This window comes from Coloeus monedula, assembly GCF_965178545.1.
Source record: "Coloeus monedula genome assembly, chromosome: 7".
Taxonomy (NCBI): domain Eukaryota; kingdom Metazoa; phylum Chordata; class Aves; order Passeriformes; family Corvidae; genus Coloeus; species Coloeus monedula.
Window position 1 is genome coordinate 12440355 of NC_138787.1, and position 17348 is coordinate 12457702.

The 17348-nt window shown below is 39.5% G+C and overlaps 1 protein-coding gene across 1 annotated transcript; it reads right to left on the minus strand.

Moving 5' to 3' along the window:
• Window positions 1-910: 910 nt before the first annotated feature.
• On the minus strand, window positions 911-16724 carry TMEM237 (transmembrane protein 237; the record flags this gene model as incomplete). The annotated part of the gene is made up of 12 exons (XM_082285239.1): window positions 911-3635; window positions 5509-5630; window positions 6787-6880; window positions 7370-7443; window positions 8366-8557; window positions 9543-9666; window positions 10294-10454; window positions 11010-11124; window positions 11506-11619; window positions 12934-12990; window positions 14425-14456; window positions 16492-16724. The coding sequence occupies 12 exons, from the start codon at window positions 16722-16724 to the stop codon at window positions 3568-3570; spliced, it is 1386 nt and encodes a 461-aa protein (XP_082141365.1). The 3' UTR covers window positions 911-3567.
• Between the last annotated feature and the right edge of the window lie 624 nt (window positions 16725-17348).

The window sequence follows — 17348 nt, forward strand, 5'->3', positions numbered from 1 at the left end:
GCCGCCCGCGCGGCGCGAGGGCAGGGCGGGAAAGCCGCTGAGGGCTGAGGGGCAGCGGGGTGACCGGGGCGGACAGGGCTGAGGGGCAGCGGGGTGACCGGGGCGGACAGGGCTGAGGGGCAGCGGGGTGACCACGCCTGACAAGCTGCTCGGTAAATAAAGGCACCGGGGACGGGAGGGCGACACGGCAGGAAAAAACATCCACTAAAGCACCCGTCTTCAGAAGCAGCAACCGGCGGGTTTCAGGCGAGAGGCTGGGAGCCCTCCCTGCCCTCCGTGAAGAAAGCGAGCAGCCCCGGGGGCAGAGTACAAAAATAACACCCAGGGAAAACAGTCTTTCTACAAGTATCTGTGAACTTACACAGCAGTTTCAAGCATAGCCGCACTGAGGAATGCAAGAGCACCTTCCACACCGCTTTGAGGAAAAAGGAAGAGACAGGTAAGGCTTAGGCTTAATTATAGGTATGTACCTGATGGTTTTCTCTCATCTCCCAAAGCCTTCAGTCATTTTAAATTAATTCTACTGGAAATAGACAAGCGAGTAATTCTCACCTAATCATAACTCTCCTAAAGGTTACCGCAGCAATACCAAGACTACTTTAAAAAGACATTCTGCAAATTAATGTCACCAGGCTTCATGTTGAGAAAGCTGCCTTGAGAGAGTTAACATTTAAAACAAGTCGAAATTAACCAAATTTTAAATAACTACAACAATTTAAGTAATTAAAGCAATTTCGCTTTGGAGGGCCTCCAGAGGCCCACTGGGTCCAGCCTCTGATCAGGCCGGACTTTGTCCACCCAAGTCTGGAGCAGCCCCAGACAACCCCAGTCACCCATGCCAAATCCTCAGACAGACTGATTTATTTTAAACAGACTAAACAACTGGAAACAAGACAAAGTAATACCATCATTTCTATCTAGTTTACAGCAATTGTTTAATTGTTTCATATATGTAAAAACAAGAACTTGGCACCAACATATCTGTAATTTTTTTCATTAACACAAATGCAGTAAAAACGATGATATGGAAATGCACAAAGGCATTTCAGTTAAGGCTTCTACAAATATTGCATGTTCTATAATTAAACATCAATTTTGTAAACTTGTTCTAAAACTTTCCAAGAAACTAAAAAAAAAAGCTCAGTTAAACTCATATTCCCCTGTGAAGCTTAATTGAATGAAAAGTATTTTGTAAAATAGATAATTAGCCGTAAAACTGTTTATTGTTTTTATATGGCAACCTCAAAACTCATTAATTTAAATATGTATATACTCGGACCCTCCTAAAAAAATTCACTGGAAAGGCAAGCCCGGCTTGAAATACTGTTCACATTAAGTTCATTAATTCAATCCCTGCTCAACCATCTAAAAACTACTATATTTCACAATAAGAATTAATCTGGCTCTTGGCTGGCATCACTTTGTTCAAGGGATAGTTGGAAGGCCAATTCCTAGTATTAATGTCAGAAATCAAGCCAAGATGTTACCCAAGTTTTTCCTGTACTAATGTGATGCCTTAGGACACTTTTGCTGAGCTCCATATTTTATGGGCAAAATTATACTTCTGACCATACCAAGATGAAAGAAGTCATGTAGCCATGCCATTAATAATCTCATCTTCAGGAGGTCAGTGATTCTGCAAGCAAACACACAACATCAGGAGAAAGTGTGGTGGCAAACTACATGGGAACACTTCCTGTCTCATCCTCCATCTCCTACAGCCAAATCATGGCAAGAACATCCAGTGCACAACTGAAGGAGCCCAGTACCCTGAATCTCTCCATTTTAATGTACGATGCAGTGCCAGCTATAATTTAGTTCTAGTTTTACAAAAATACAGACACAAGAGCCATAACAATTTACAAAAGAGGTTAAGGGCTCCTTCCCACAACAAACTGAATGCCTCAGAATCCAACCAACAGCTGTAGAACATCTTCTAGTTCTTGTAGATCTCTCTTCTCTCCCTGTCAAGATTACCACAGCATTTAAAAGATGTCATGAACACTGAATTTTTGAGTAACTTAAATTTGCTGAATGGACACAAGAGAACAAAGGTCCTCAATAGGGCCCTAGTTATTCACATTGCCATGTTTGTTTTGAAGCAACTCAGGTAACAGCAAAGAAAGTTAGCACACAAAGCTTTGAAAGCTCTTTGACATTTCCTTTCAAGTCTTATTTGGCTACTGTTAACTTCACTACTAAAAAGTTCAGTAATTCTTCACTGAACTTTTGACAAGTGTGCCCCTTTTACAACCACCCACAGACACACATATTGCATCAAACAAGGCAAAATCAACATGTTAAGTAACATATTCAAACAGGTTTGGGGCTTTAGGTGATGTTTTCTTGATAACTGGTTTTCAAACTAGACCTTGTCTGTGTCTACTAAGGAGATCATTTCGTCCTGCAATATATCTGTATTTATTCGTATCTGCAATGCTTTCATTTGCCACTATAAAGGAAAAGGGATGTTAGTTCTCATCAGCAAAACCCACCACCTGCCACAGTTACTAATAGGTCACTGCACAGAAGGTGGATTGCTGCAGAGTTTTTGGGTTGCTTTAATAAGCATTTTCTTGTAATTTTAGGAAGAAGTTTCCCATTCTATCCTATCACAAACCAACAATTTGGCAGAAAACGATCTCCATCAAAACAGGTAGACGTAGGAACATTTTAAACATCTATGAAATCCAAGTTTGTTTAGAAATAGCAGTGAATAAAACGACTGCTCTTGCCATACTAGGTAAGGAGAAATCAGAACACTATTCTTGTGAGTGGCTTTGTAATAGTTACACTTCCTGACTGCAGAGAAATTACAGGACATGGATACATCCTGTTGGCAACACAAAAACACCCTGTTGGATTAGAAGATGTATTTAACTGACCAAACTCTTGCAACATTAAAACTTCTTCGTCTTGTATCTACATCAACCTGTAAGAACTTGTTATCATCAAGATCTTTGTCAAGAGAACTAAATGAAGATTTAAAAAGTGTCCTCTTCTATGGATTGTTAAACAAAATCCCTGTCAATTTAATCCTTTATTCTAGAAAATATTTTTTATGAGAAATAAATGTAGATTATTTTAAGCTTACTAACTTGGTGGGGTTTATGCTTCCTAACTCTGTTTTGTTATAAATTTTCCTTAGACTACTTTTGTCATAAGATTTTTTTTTTAATCTCTAGAAAATATTTAATCAAATCAGATAAGCTAATTGCTGTCAGCATTACTAACAAAAGTAGGTTGCTGAAGACTGTATAGCAGTAAAAAAAGCACTGAACCTGATCTTCTGCATCCCTCTAGTGTCTTTGGCTATGTAGGTAGCAATATTTACAAAATTACCTTGATTTTATGCACTAGGGATAATCTGCTTTGTAAAATAAAAAGCAAAGTATAAAAGTTTTCAATCATATTTGGAAACAGTAGCATACATATAAAAAGATCAACATTAAATAGATACAATATAAAAATACATTTTTTCTTTATGAAAATTATAATACATAGCTATAATACACAACATATTGAGCCATCAGTCAGAGCTACAATATTTGCAGATTCTTGTCCCACTTATGGCTGGACTCTGGGTATGACATCTCCCTGAGGAAATTCCTCAATTTCAGAATGAAACATCAATTCTAAAAGAGAAAGGGAAGAATTATGTTTTCTTTGAAACTTTCACCTGAATACAATTCCATTATTCCTGAAAAGCACCCTAGCATTCTCCCAAGCCTCCTGCTTTTAATTCCAATATATAATCAACAACTCTGCAATGGGAAGGGCCACCAATGTTTTTAGAAAACTATTGCTCCCCAAAATTAACAGAATTGGTGACAGTGTTAGCAGCTGATCATGTGTAGCACCATCATGCATTCAACATGGAGACTGAAACACAACTCTGAAGTAGACTGAGGGATTGTTAAAGTTCTGAGAGTGTCAGACTCAGGAAGGAAGACTTCTGTTTAGAGGCTTGTTCATTTTTAGGTGTCTCTGCTCTGTGTTTCACAGTGTTAAGTTAGCAGCACTAGAACCTGGCTTAGGAAGAATCATGCATGAATGGTACTTGCTCACAGCTGTCACCACGGCACCTCAGGCCTGGGAAACAGCCCGAGGTCAGCAGCGAAGAACTCCTTGTGGAGAAATTGGCTATGCACACCAAGCATCTCATGAAGTAGCCCTTCTGCAGCTCTGTGCGCTGAGGGTAGAGTTTTGTCCTGTCTGGGTTCTACCTATACTGCACCTCAGCACAAGAGTGCTTTCTGTCTTGCTGCCTGCACATCCAGCATATCGCCCAGTGTTTGTCAACAGCTTGGCAGCATGGTAGTTACAGTACACGCAGTAATGTGGTTTATCCTCTCAAGTTTGAGAGCCACATGATTTGCTACCCCATCCTTAGCAGACTAAGCTTTCTCTGCTATTTGGACTAAGTCCTAATGAATTTCTCTCTAGAAATTTCTGAAGTGGTGTTCCAATCTTAGTAGGCACATGTAAATACCAAAAAAATTAATCAAAACCTGAGTAAAATTCTGCCACTGGATTCCTCAAGCAAGTCTTTATTATTTAAAACATGGGGTTTAAATATGATTTAAGCATCTATTATAAATTTTAACATTGAGGACCGTAAAGGCTGCCACTTAGTTGTTTGGGTTTTTTTAACTCATTAAATGAGTTATTAGAAATAAACATAGTAACTGGAGCCAGCTGAAATACAGACACCTGTACATTAAAATTCGAAAGTAATTTGAAGGGGCATGTTGAATCCTCAGTCTCCCAAACACAAATCTGTGCTTCAGTTCATGGTTTTCCTAGGATATCTGTTGACTTTTAAGTTGAAACTTAGGATTTTTATGTACAGCATACCTTCAAGTTACAGGCTGCATGCACTTGACAGGGATGCTGAGTTATGACACACCTTTGGACCCCAGGTGGAACACAAAATGAAGAAGGCCTACTTTCTAGCCAAGTTTCTTCTATGAGAAGAACCTGCTTGCCCTCTCCTCCAGCCTGAGCAAGCACAAGCAGTCCTCATTTGAAGTCCTGTTCTGCAAGCAAAAATCTGACTTTTCAAAGCTTGGGAGTCAAAGCCTACCGCAATGTTCTACTGAAAACAATACTGAACTTGTAACACATTAAGCACTTGCAGAAGGAACATTAATAACATTAGGGACTTTTCTAAGGCATGAGTGGAATAAACACATTTCAAATATTTAAAATACTATTAAAGTATTTTACATTATTTTTCTCTTCATTTAAAAGAGACACTCTGTAATGTTTCAAAATTCATGTTGCTTCAGACAGGATAATAAAGCATTTCTTTCTGAGTTATGTTTATAAAACTAAACACAGACACTAACATCCTAAGAAGCATTTGCTGTGGAAGGTTGCTAGGAGATACTTGTTCTTCCTCAGTTACAAAATTTCTCAGAACTAGCTTGAACACCAAATGCAGAGCACAGCACATTAAAAAAACCAACTTGAATTAACAACATTTTGCCTATTAATGTTTCTTACCTTCACTGTGGTCTAGCTCTGGTCGGGAAGACAAGAAGATCCAACTTGTCCCAACTAGAACAGACACTACGAGATTCACCACAACCCATGAATGAACAATTTCTTCCTCTGTACCTGCAGTCCTGGGAAGGACACATCAAACCATCAGCCGTCACTGGTACTTAGAAGTTACAATAATAATTTCAACAGAATATCATCAAAACAAGTTTGCTAAGCCAGATGTGAAAAGAGAGCTACTTGTACCATCATGATGGTCTTGCATTGCAAAGGCCTGGTAAAGAGAACAATTACCAAAGACAGTGACTCAGCTAAGAAACCCCATAATCTCATTGAGAAAGTCCATTTGCATATTTCAACAAAAAATTCCTTTCCTTGGTCAAGAGAAAGAAAACAAAAATCAAAATGCATGGTCAAATTTTACAAAATGCCACCAGTCAACCTTATTTTTAAGCACTTGCTCACGAGTCAGCAAGGCGCATGAACAGCGAGTCAGTAAATCTGTGTGGAAGCCAATGCAAGGACTTGTGCACAGATGCTGCAGGGTGGATGAGATAGGATTTTAAGAAGGAAGATTTACACTAGCTGAAACTTTTCTTACTGTTGTACCAGTAACAGGTTATGGTAGCCTAGAGAATCTAGGCTTTTTAATAAACAACTCAACAAATATTTATATAGACACCCTAAACCCCTGTCCCCCCCAAAACTAACTGCCCAAACCAGCAAACTTTCACATGTGCCTTTGTTCTACTTCTCCTGGTTTACTTTAAAAACTCATGCTACCAGAATTTAAGTCTATTAATAGGTACTTCAGAAAGTAACAGTTTTGGATGGGATCACCTAACATGAAACAACGGTTTATATTTAAATGCCAGCTGTGTCTGCTATGCCCGTGCATCTGTGGCAGACTCCTTCAAAAACAGTATTGACTGTCTACAGAATGTCCTGCCCTTGAACCCAAAATGGTTACCTCAGTAGGGTCCCACTTCTCAAGCAAAAGAGATTCTTAAGGTTCCTGCCAGATGACATTTCCAGCATCATTCCAACTCTTGTTTGAGGTACAATGGATTTGCAACCAATGTGACCAAACTCATCCTTGAGTTTTTATTTTTCAGTGAAAATATCAAATATTCAGGACAAGCTCAAACAAAGGCAGGTTCAGAAATAAAATCCTTCACCAATAATTTCTTACATATCTTCAACTGCTTCAGTCTGCCAGTTTGACAAGGGTCCCTAAGTGAGCTATGTTATAATTTACAGAAGTGATTTCTTGTTTCCTACCAGATACTGCCATTTTCCGAAGGTGGTGTGTAGAGGTTGATTCTGTCACATGTCATCTGCTGACTTAAGGATAAGATAAGAGCCGCAAAGTACACTGGAAGAAATGGAATTAGTAGTGTCAGATACAAACTCACAAAATGCTGTCTCATCATGACATGGTACTAATCACTACATTTTCTTTCCTTTCACTCCACTGCCTCCAGTGACAGTCTCCTCTAATTCATTCCCTCTTCTTTAACATTCCCCTGACACATCAAAGTCTGGTTTCTGCACTTTTGCAATCCAGGAGCTACATCAAAGGTTGCATCTTGTGATCCTGGTTTTTTGTTAGGTTTGTGTTCTGTATTGAGAAATGGAAAAGAAATATCTCACTAACAGCCTTACTAATAATGCTACTATTGCAAATGCTTTAAAAAATATGGAACAAACTGTTTATGGCCTTTGCTACTATCAGCTACTGAGCAAGTAATTTATTCTAAAGCAGAAAATAACCTGGGAGGAAGATTTCACTAAAAAGAGTGTGGAGGAGTTTTCCATTTACCATGTTTTCTGGACAGCTTTCTATCCACTTCAAAATACTTACAGAAAGCAGCTAGTGCTGCTGCGTCTAGGGTAAGAAAGCCCCTCAGTGCAACTGATGCTTTTGCCAAATCAATCCTGGTAACAAAATCAAAAGTCATTAACATAGCCTAGTAAGACAATCATATTGTTCCTCTAACAAGTATTCTATCATTCTTTTACTTTTTGCAAGGTATTTTTTCTGCTTCTGTAACAGTGTCTTAATATACAACTACATCCCGCACATGGCAATGGTCCCCATTATACCAATTCCAAGAAAGACTGAAACAAAGGAGGATGTTCCATGAGGTCTGTAGCTTTCACACTGCAGACTTCCTGAAACAGGGAGAACATGGTGACATCTGTCCCCTCTAATCCTTGCCATTCAGTTCAGTGTCCATGCTAATGTAACTGCTTTCACTGCAGTGAAAACTTGGGACTCCTCCCTGCCATCCTTCTAGGAAAAAAAAGTCACCTTTTTTTCCACAGCACCAACTCCTCTCCTGGCTTATTTTACCTGTAACTAAAAGAAACATTTGTAACATCCATGAATCTAGTCTAGTTTATTATCTTTTTTGAGCTTCTTTCTTTTCATTCCCACCCTTAATCTGTAATGCAGAAACCCCAGCTAAGCCAGGAAAACTGTTCACTCAGCTATGTTTCAAACTTGACTAGGGAATGGATTCATATGAAAAGCAGCCTGATAGAAACATTAGTTGTTCTCTACCCCTCTTCACAGTCCCACCTCCAAAAAGCAAGTCAGCTCTTATATTTGTTTCACCTCCTGATCACACAAACAGCAGCAGCACATTGAAGCACGGTGCAAGCACTGGACAGAAATGAGTACCAAAGGTCTGGATGCACAAGTACACCCTTTCTTTGTACAGTCAGCCATAACAAAAATCATTCTTTAAGCATATCAATTAAATCATCAACAGCAAATCAAAACGTGCCATAGAAAGGAGAAAGGAATATCTTATACACAAATTATATACACCTTTCAAATACAAATATATTTTACCTGTCAAAGGCTGAGACTGTACTGATAGACAGCAACAAATAGAACAAACTTTGAGCTGGGTACGCTATTGTCTTATACTGTTCAAGCAGGTTAGAAACCATGGAAAGCTCTTTTCCTGCCAAAATGTAGATAACCACGATGTTCCATACAGCATAACCAGCAAGGAAGCCATGGGTGAAGAGGCCAAACACCCTGAATGGAAGAAAGAACATTAGACCAGTTTTAACATCTTGAATTAGCTACAGATAGAAAAGGCCTATGAATCCATCTGTTCAACTCCGCTTTTCAAAGCCTTTCAGAGATTGTTTCTGAGTGCTTTTTCTGATCTAGTTTTAAAAATTATAAGCAAGAGTTCTGCTTCCTCCCTTCACAGAGTGCACCAGAACCTGAGAGCTTAAAGAAAACAAAGATGTTTTGCCTTCCCTTTATTAGAGCTACAGGAATCAAATACTTTCACTTGTAGCTGCCTGTAGTTTCCCAAGACCACTGCCCCTTACACTTACACAATGTTCTAACTTGTCCCCAAAGAAATCTTTTCATTATCTTCATTGCTAAGGAAAAGCTTGAGAAGGAAGCACAGGCTTCCAGATAAAAAACCAAAGAAGAAAATGGCTGGTATCTTCCCATTCTCTATCACAATACAACCACCTATTAAAAAAATACACAATGTTTTTGCTGTTAGGTGCAAGCTTATCCCCCCAGTCCAATTTCACTCCTCCCTATTTTTCACCAACCAGGATTTATCTTTGAGAACTATCTGAATTCAGGTATTTTTATTCTAGTGATACACGTGATGGGTCAGTCTTATTTTCTAATGCATTTCTGTACGTGACTAAGATTTTGGTTATCAGCTCAATCTCTTGCTATTCAGATTTTGTCTGAATCTTTGCAATACAGCTTTCTTAGTTATTCTTTTTATAAGCTGTATTTCACAGGTAATGTCTAAACTAGAAATACATTCTCTTGACAACAAATACCAAAAGCTGGTATCAGTAAGAGGATGGATAAACTTTATACCTGTTGCATCCTGAACACCGTTTATTAGGAATATCCAAAAGAAATAAAAATATATCACAACTATAGAGGAAAGACACTAATTTTCAGGGAGGAAAAAAAACCCAAACCAAAACCAAACCCCTGATTTATGTTTATTTACATCGGAATATTTATCTTTCACCTGAAACTTCGGTGCACTGAGAGGGCAACATCTCTAGTAGTCCATGAAGCCTTCACGTCCAGAAGTACATTGATGTTTTCAGTGGTTTTAATAAATTCTGCACGGTCAGCTGCCTGAAAACGCCCTGAAAGGATAAGGAAATCAGTTTTAGAGAGCTCTGTTTCCTTTCTTCATAATTTCTCATTAATACTTATTAATGTTAAAAAGCTGTAAGCATCAGAATTCCCACTAGAAAAAATTTTTTCCCCACTTCCTGCCCTTTGTCAGCTTACACTGATACAGGATTCCTCTGGTCAGAGTGATGCATCCTGGTGGGCCAGGCTATGGATTTAACAACGTGCAAAGCACTTCGGGAAATTACTCAGTGTTCCCTGGGACAAAAAAACCCCAAACAAAACAATAGAAAAACCCCAATACCTTGCAAAAAGACTTCCACTTGAAAGACTTTTTGCAAGTAATCATTTCTTCTCAAGGTACTGTGACAATATTAAGTCAAAAGAGCTCAGCTGGGTACTTTGAAACCTATTTCACCCCCACCATGGAATTAAAAAATTCAACCAAATATACGAGCACAGCAACACTAGCATTCACTGTTGAAAAACTATCATGTATATTTATTTCCAAATTTTTGTTTTGGAAAACTTAAAAAAAAATTCTTCCCAATACTACAGTATTTGGATTTTAGATACAAGAATTCTTCCTTTAATCAAAAGAGTATTTTTAGATTACTTAAATCACTAGAAAAACTTACTATTTTTTTCAACAAACACTTTGCTAACAGGCTGACTAATTCCAGTGGGAGCAGCAAACACAGGCTGCTGATCTGGGCTCTTTCTGTGCTCATCTTCAATGATGTCTTCCTCCTCCACTTCCAGCTCATTGGAACTGTGCATTTCAGCTGGCCGAGGTTTCCTGTTGGCACAGAACACACAATGGGACACAGAAAGAATAGGAAGTAATGTGTAAAATCCAAAGGCTCCTATGAACATTTAATACGTCTAACCTGACTGGTAAGAACTGATCAGACTATGACCTGTATAATATTACCCTGTTTATAATTTTAAGGACTAAGGTTCTCATGGAGTTAGTTGACTAAAACTGTAAGATTAATTCCATAAGAGATTAACAATTAGAACATATTAGAACAATTGGGGAAAAAATACTAACTCTCATAAAATTAAGATAGTAAGAATGAGAGAAAGTAGTTCCATATTCTAATTTTTTCGTGTCTGTGACTGAACTATTAGGCTCATGAAAATGTATTCAGAGCTGTAATGCATTCAGGTATGCATAGAACAAAGAAGTGAAAAAAGTTAGATCTTAACCCTGGAAAGAACTGCACACAGATGAATGGTATTGTGGGCTTCAAGATTTTTCATTTTTGTAAAATGACAATGTAAAATGCTCCTCAGCCACATTCACTGTCACAGTTATTCCAAATTTTGAGCTATACTAGTTTTGTCTCACTTTGTTCTTTTTCTCTGTTTGCGGATCACCGTTTCTTCAGCTTCAGGGACATCCATGCCATTTCCATTCTGAAATAGGGATGCCACATTTTGCTGGGTAAAAGAGGTCTCCGAATCTGAAGATTAAAAAAAAATAACCCAACATGAAAGTTTCAGAGCTTTCATAAAAATGGAAACACATTCACCTAAATACGTAAATAGTTATTATATAAAAAGAGTGGCAAGAAAAGCAATGATCTTCTGAGCTTTGAATGATATAAAGTATTATATAATTTCCAAAACACTATTGCCATGGTTTTTGTGGAGGTTTGTACCCCATGCAATCTGAAACCGGAAAGTGAAACTCTAAGCTACCACTCACCCAGAGATTACTTTCAGCTGTTTTAAGTAAAGAAGCACATTAAATGTTTTAAACCAAAATACACATTGTCCAGTCATATTACTGTGTTATCAAGTTTTATTTACTGCTCTTTCCCATCTACAACTATTTCACATACCAGTAGGTACTTTCTTCTTCTTGCGTTTTCTCTGAGGAGGGGCATCAGGAGGTTCAGGAGTCAGGGGCTCACTGCTTTCAGACTGCCGACGAACCGCTGCTTGCACAATGCCATCTAAAAACCACATGAAAAGATCCAGCAGCCTGAATTCAGAGCCACAGAGAAACAGGCAAGAGAAAGCTGCCCTTTCCTACATTGTTGCCCAGCTGAGAAACAACTGAGATGAAAATGCATTGGCTAGGAAATATAGGAGCTGGGAATCAGTGATGAGAAGCAGAAATAGACAAAGGTATTTCACTGTAATAGTTCCATGCTCAGGAGGGAATTTAAGTACCCAAGAAGTAGCACAATTCTCATTTGGGCATACAGCAGAGGACTGCCTGAAAAAAATCCACTACAGGGAAGAACCTCTATATTTCTCTTTTCTATGTGCAAAGATTATAATGCAAGGAAAAATTAACAGTTTTTTACAAGGTGATCCACACAGATATATGCTAAGGCAAAATGGCATCACATCAAAGGAAAATTTAAATGCTAAAAATACAGCACAAGAATAAAGAAGGTGCGGAACAAAACCACAGAAGGATATTTACTCCAGTCTAAGACATGAATTATTATACTTTGGAGGAATTATATTTCTGTGAGAGGTTAACATAAATTCATATTATAGTGCAGTAGCATCAATTTGCATGATCAGATGCAGAAAGACAAAATTACTTCTCCATTTTACATCACACATATTTTTTAATAGCTCTTTCAAGGACTGCAGTTTTTATGGTAACAACTGAATCTGTTTCCACTTCAAGCTCAGGCTTACCCACCTTTTATAAACCTTTATTGTGCTACAATGCAAAATTAACCAGCAAAGTAATGGCAAAAGTCAAGGTGTACTTTGCACCATCTTTCAGCTCACTGAAAAAAACAGTAAACAAAACTTAATCCATAGGATATCCTGCTAACAACAGCTCTACTTGTTGTATTTAAAGGTCTGTCAGTGAGGCCTCACTTTTAAGCAAATAAAGGAGGTTTACTCATCAAACTTTTACATGGACCCATGTCAACTGTTTACAGAAATCCACTAGATCCTATCAAAATAGATCAGACTTACAATCTTGCTTAAAACAATATGTTTGTTCTGCCGATCTGTTTCTTGTAAAAATACAAAGCTCTGATGCTAGTCATCTTTGAGAATCAGCTCTTCAGTGATAATGGAGTGATAAACTTGTGACTTTATTTGGCCAAGAACTGAAATTGAGTCAAATTGCTAAACGAGTTTCATTTCAGTTCATTCAAAAATTCAAGTGCTTAATACACTCAGCATAAGCAGCTTACAGCTGGAAATTACTATTTAATGAATTATGCAAAGAAGCTAGAAAGAAAAAAATAGCAGGAATAAAAGAACAGTTTTCAGTCTTGGAAGGACCTTACCTAATGGAGTCTTTCCTTTGGGTTTCCTTTTTTTGGGACGACTCAGTGGAATTTCATCTACAGGACATAAAACAGAAGTATGGGTGCACAGGAAGGAGAAACCTCCATTTCCTTTTTTTAACAGCCGTCCTATTGCAAGTTAAGAAATAGATTCTTTTTTACAAATTACGACGTCCGTTGTCTTTTACAGGTAAAACAACAATTCACCAGTTCACACAAGAAGGAGGAGTACAGAAGATGGTAGGAAAACAGGGTAAGAAATCAGGGTAAGAAGTCTTATGTGCAGCAAAGGCTCAATACACACACGCATGTGCGTTAAGCGATAAACTGAAATACTCTGAATAATGCTCTGAAAAATAAACTTACTGTTTAAAGCACAGTAACAGTTCAGTTACCTTAATGGAAACAGCAAACATTAAAGAGAGCAAAGAAAAACGACAGTTCTAACAATGGCAGCACAGTTTAAATAATCAGCCTGCATGCAGGAAAAGGCTCTATCTTTAAAGAGAGAATGAGTCGCACCAAAAGGAACTACTAATGTTTGTAGTTCTCTTTAATAACTCACCTTGGTTTCCACTTCGTATTGAAGACGAAAAGTTGTTGACGAGCAGTGTAAAAAGATGAAAAGAAAGTTAATTTTGAATCAATTACAATTCACAACCGTGAAATTCACACTGCTGCTTTTATGGTTCATTTTCTTATCCCCGCTCCTCTTTATGAGCAGTTGTGTACAACGGGTTAAGGGTACGAAGCAATCAGCAACATTCAACACTTGTTAGTGACTATGCACAGTTTCTTGATTGCCTAGCTGGGGATCAGATTAAAAGCTTTAATCACCTGGCTAATTAAAACTTGTCTTACTGCCTGATATATAACAAACCAGCAAATGTTATGAAACATTTGAGCCCATACATCACTAAAAAGACACTATCTGTCAACAATCATAAACATCGCATTTACTTTCAGGTACTTTGAAGGAATTCTGAAGTACCATGTCATAAAAAACTATATAATTGCTTTTCCTTCCACACTGAAAAAAAAAGCCCAATTTTTTCTCTATGCTACATCAAACTAATAGATACCTATAACCCTGTTAAAGAATATCTAGTCTAACTGCAGAAATCCCTGTTTTAAAGGATTTGTGATTCAAATAAACTAAAGAACCCAAAATAAAAGAAAGAGAGAGGAAGAAGAGTAAAAAGGACAACAATTAAACTATACTAGACAGTAAAACCAGAATATTTATCTAAAACATTTTAAAGGGTTTAGCTCTCATAAGTATTAAAACTGAGGCAATATGGTAAAATTTCTTGGCTTCTGTAAAACTTCTAAATTCCTTGCATTCCTTGTAAAGCATTTTGGGACAATAAATTAGCAAGAGAAGCAATTTTACTACTCAGATGTTAATTAAACTTATTTCTCTTAATGTTATTACTTTCAAAATCTGCAGTACAGCATCATGATCAGTTCCACAGAATGCAATGATTTTACCTTGGCACTGGAGGAAGGGCACGAGGCGGGCACTGAAAGACAAGAGTGACAAAAGTCAACTTCTGTCAGTATGAAACCACCCCTCAGAAAACAGCTTCAGATCAGAACATCCAAGGTATGTTTTGCTCTGTATGCCTCCTAAATGGCCAAACATTCCTGATGGAGATGTTACATAAAAGCAGGCTCTTTTAAGATGCTGGAATAATATGCCTTTACCAGAGTTCTGACAGGCACTGCAGTAGGAAACTACAGCTAACCTCGGCTTGTGAGGCACAGCTTGCATTTCAGCTTCAATAATTTTCACTTTTCATGTAAGGTACCACTTTATTAGAAAGCTTTTTAGTCCTTCTATTTAAATATCAAAATATTGCAATAATTTAAGCATTGAGTATAATTGTAGAGTACACAACATGAGCTAAGTATTTTCTATTAATGAAGATGTAAATTCAGAACAATAATAAAAACAATAAAAGGACGTAAGCTCACTTATGAAAATACTTTTAAATATTATAAAATAGGAATTTTCTGTATAATTTTGAACATATTTACCAGCAGGTCAAGCAATTAAAATCTAAAAGTATCTCCTGATAATAATCTGAAACTGAGCTCGTACCTTTCTCTCATCTAGAAAAAGGAGTTAACTTTCAGGTTTTGTACTACACAATTATATTGAAAGAATATACACAAAGAAGTATTTCCCATGCTCAGAAAATTCAGTTAATACCAGAAATAAAAAGGGCTGTAAGACTGGTAAGACTCAAGGATCCACAAACTTACCACTTGTTTCTTTCCCATATCATTTGAAGTCGTTCCCTGAAAGAGGCACTATGAACTGGTCTATGCTCCCCCACGCTGCTCACATTGAACCTCAGCTAATTCTGAACTAAAAATAAACTTCAGGCAGTCAGGATTAGCTGGATGTGAACCTTCCTGCCCCTGGGTCAGGACCCAGAACTACACCCATTTGAAACAATGGCAGGTTGTTCCACAACAGCAAATGTTACTTGCACTAAAAAAACCCATAACTGCATGCTGGTACAGGTTCCTATATGCAAATTTTACCTTGGTTTGTTTACCCAAAGCAAATGAGATGCCTCATGCAAGGAAGGGTTTGTAGGATTAGACCTCAAATCTCTCCACTTGGATTTTGGCCATGCTGAAGACTGACAGCGCCATTTACACAGGTAGAGAACTGCACACCCTAAGTGGCACCCAGCAAACTGGTGGGGACTGGTCTGTTGCTGCCTGTTCTGGCTGGTAAAAAGCTGTAAGTATCTCCACACTGGTCACACTATACTGGTGCACTGTAAGGGAAAAACATCTTGGTAAAGGTCAGATCTCATTGCTTTTATTGTTTCCAACATTCTTGTGGCAGTAAATATTAAATGTTTAAAATACTTGGTATTTTAAAAAACTAAAAGCTAAAAACCCCATAAAAACAAACAAAACCTACAAACCTTTTATACAGCATTCACTGCCTGTGCCATAGTATGTCTGTATTGTATAATACCTCTCCATTTTATTACCATCTACAAAACAACTGGGAAGTGCATTGACTTCTGTATCATTTATTCCTTGCAACAAAGGAAACCACATGCTAGTAGCCAGTGATAAATACTCATCTGTCCATCCGTGTGACAGTCCCTAGCTCTGCCACAGAGCTATCAACTTTGGTCTATTTCACAGAGTCGGAAGTAACTCACTCCAAACTTCCTAGAAAGGGTGAGTTTGGGGACAGGTTCCCATGGACATTTTGTTATTGACAGAAGAGCCGCTGAGTGCTCTAACGTAGCCAACGGTGCTCCCGAAACCGAGATTCCCACAAACCAGGCACCCACTGCCTCAGTCAAACACCTGAGCCAGGCCACAGGTGGGACGCACCTGGAAACTCGGGGAAAAACGAACTACCCAGCCCCCCGGCTGTCCATTCCAGGATGCAGAGCAGAAAAGGTTTAAATGTCCTCGATGCTTTAAAAACACTGAAGCAGCCTTTACAGATCTGTTAAAGCTTTGCAGATTTTCTTTTGAGAGATTTATATGAAAAAACACGAGGAAATGCTTGCTTGCCTCCGCAGCAAAGATGGGCAGAAACGTGCGACCCTGCGGCCGGTTACATCCCCCCTCCCGCGGGATGCAGCAGGGAGGGCACCGCCGCCTCCGCAGCGGAGCGGGGATGTAGGAGCCGCGCTACCAGGGTGCTCCGCTACCAGGGATCTCCGCTCCCGGAGATCTCCCCTCCCGCGTCGCCCTTCAGCTCCGCCTCCCCGGAGCAGCGGCTGCCGGGGAGCGCCCCGCCACATCCCTTCAGCAACAGCGCTCAGGCGGGCCAGGCTGCCGCCGCCCTCCAAACCCACAGCCGGGCCCCCCGCGCCGCAGCCCCACGGAACCGTTCGCGCCCCCCGCCCGCTCCGGCCCCCCCGCCCCCTCACCGCGCTGGGGCCCGCCCGCCGCGCCGCCATGGGCCGCGCCCGCCCAGCTCCGGCTCTGCGGGGAGGAGCCGCTGCTGCTTCCGCCCCGCGCCTGCGCCCCCACAGCGCCGGGAGGTCCGGCCTCCCGCTTCCTTCTGGCTGCGCCTTGTCGCCCGCGGCTCGCTCAGCAGAGCCAACCCAGCCCCTCGGCCCCGAACGGGAGGTGTCGTCTCTCGGGCTGCAGACAAGCAAAAGCAAGGGAGAAAGGGTTCTAGACTAGTTCAGCTTGTAGCCACGGTCACAAACTGCTAAATGAAGTTCTATACAGTAATAGGAAAAAAACGAAACCAGAACAAAATACCAAAAAACCCACCAAAAAAGAAATAACACATGGAAGAAAGGCAAAAAGAGTCGACAAATGCTGGACTAGGCAGAAGAGGGGAAGCTGGTCGTGGACCAGCAGCGCAGAGCTGGCTACTGTTTCACCCTCCGCCAGTACTTAACCCATGTCAATGG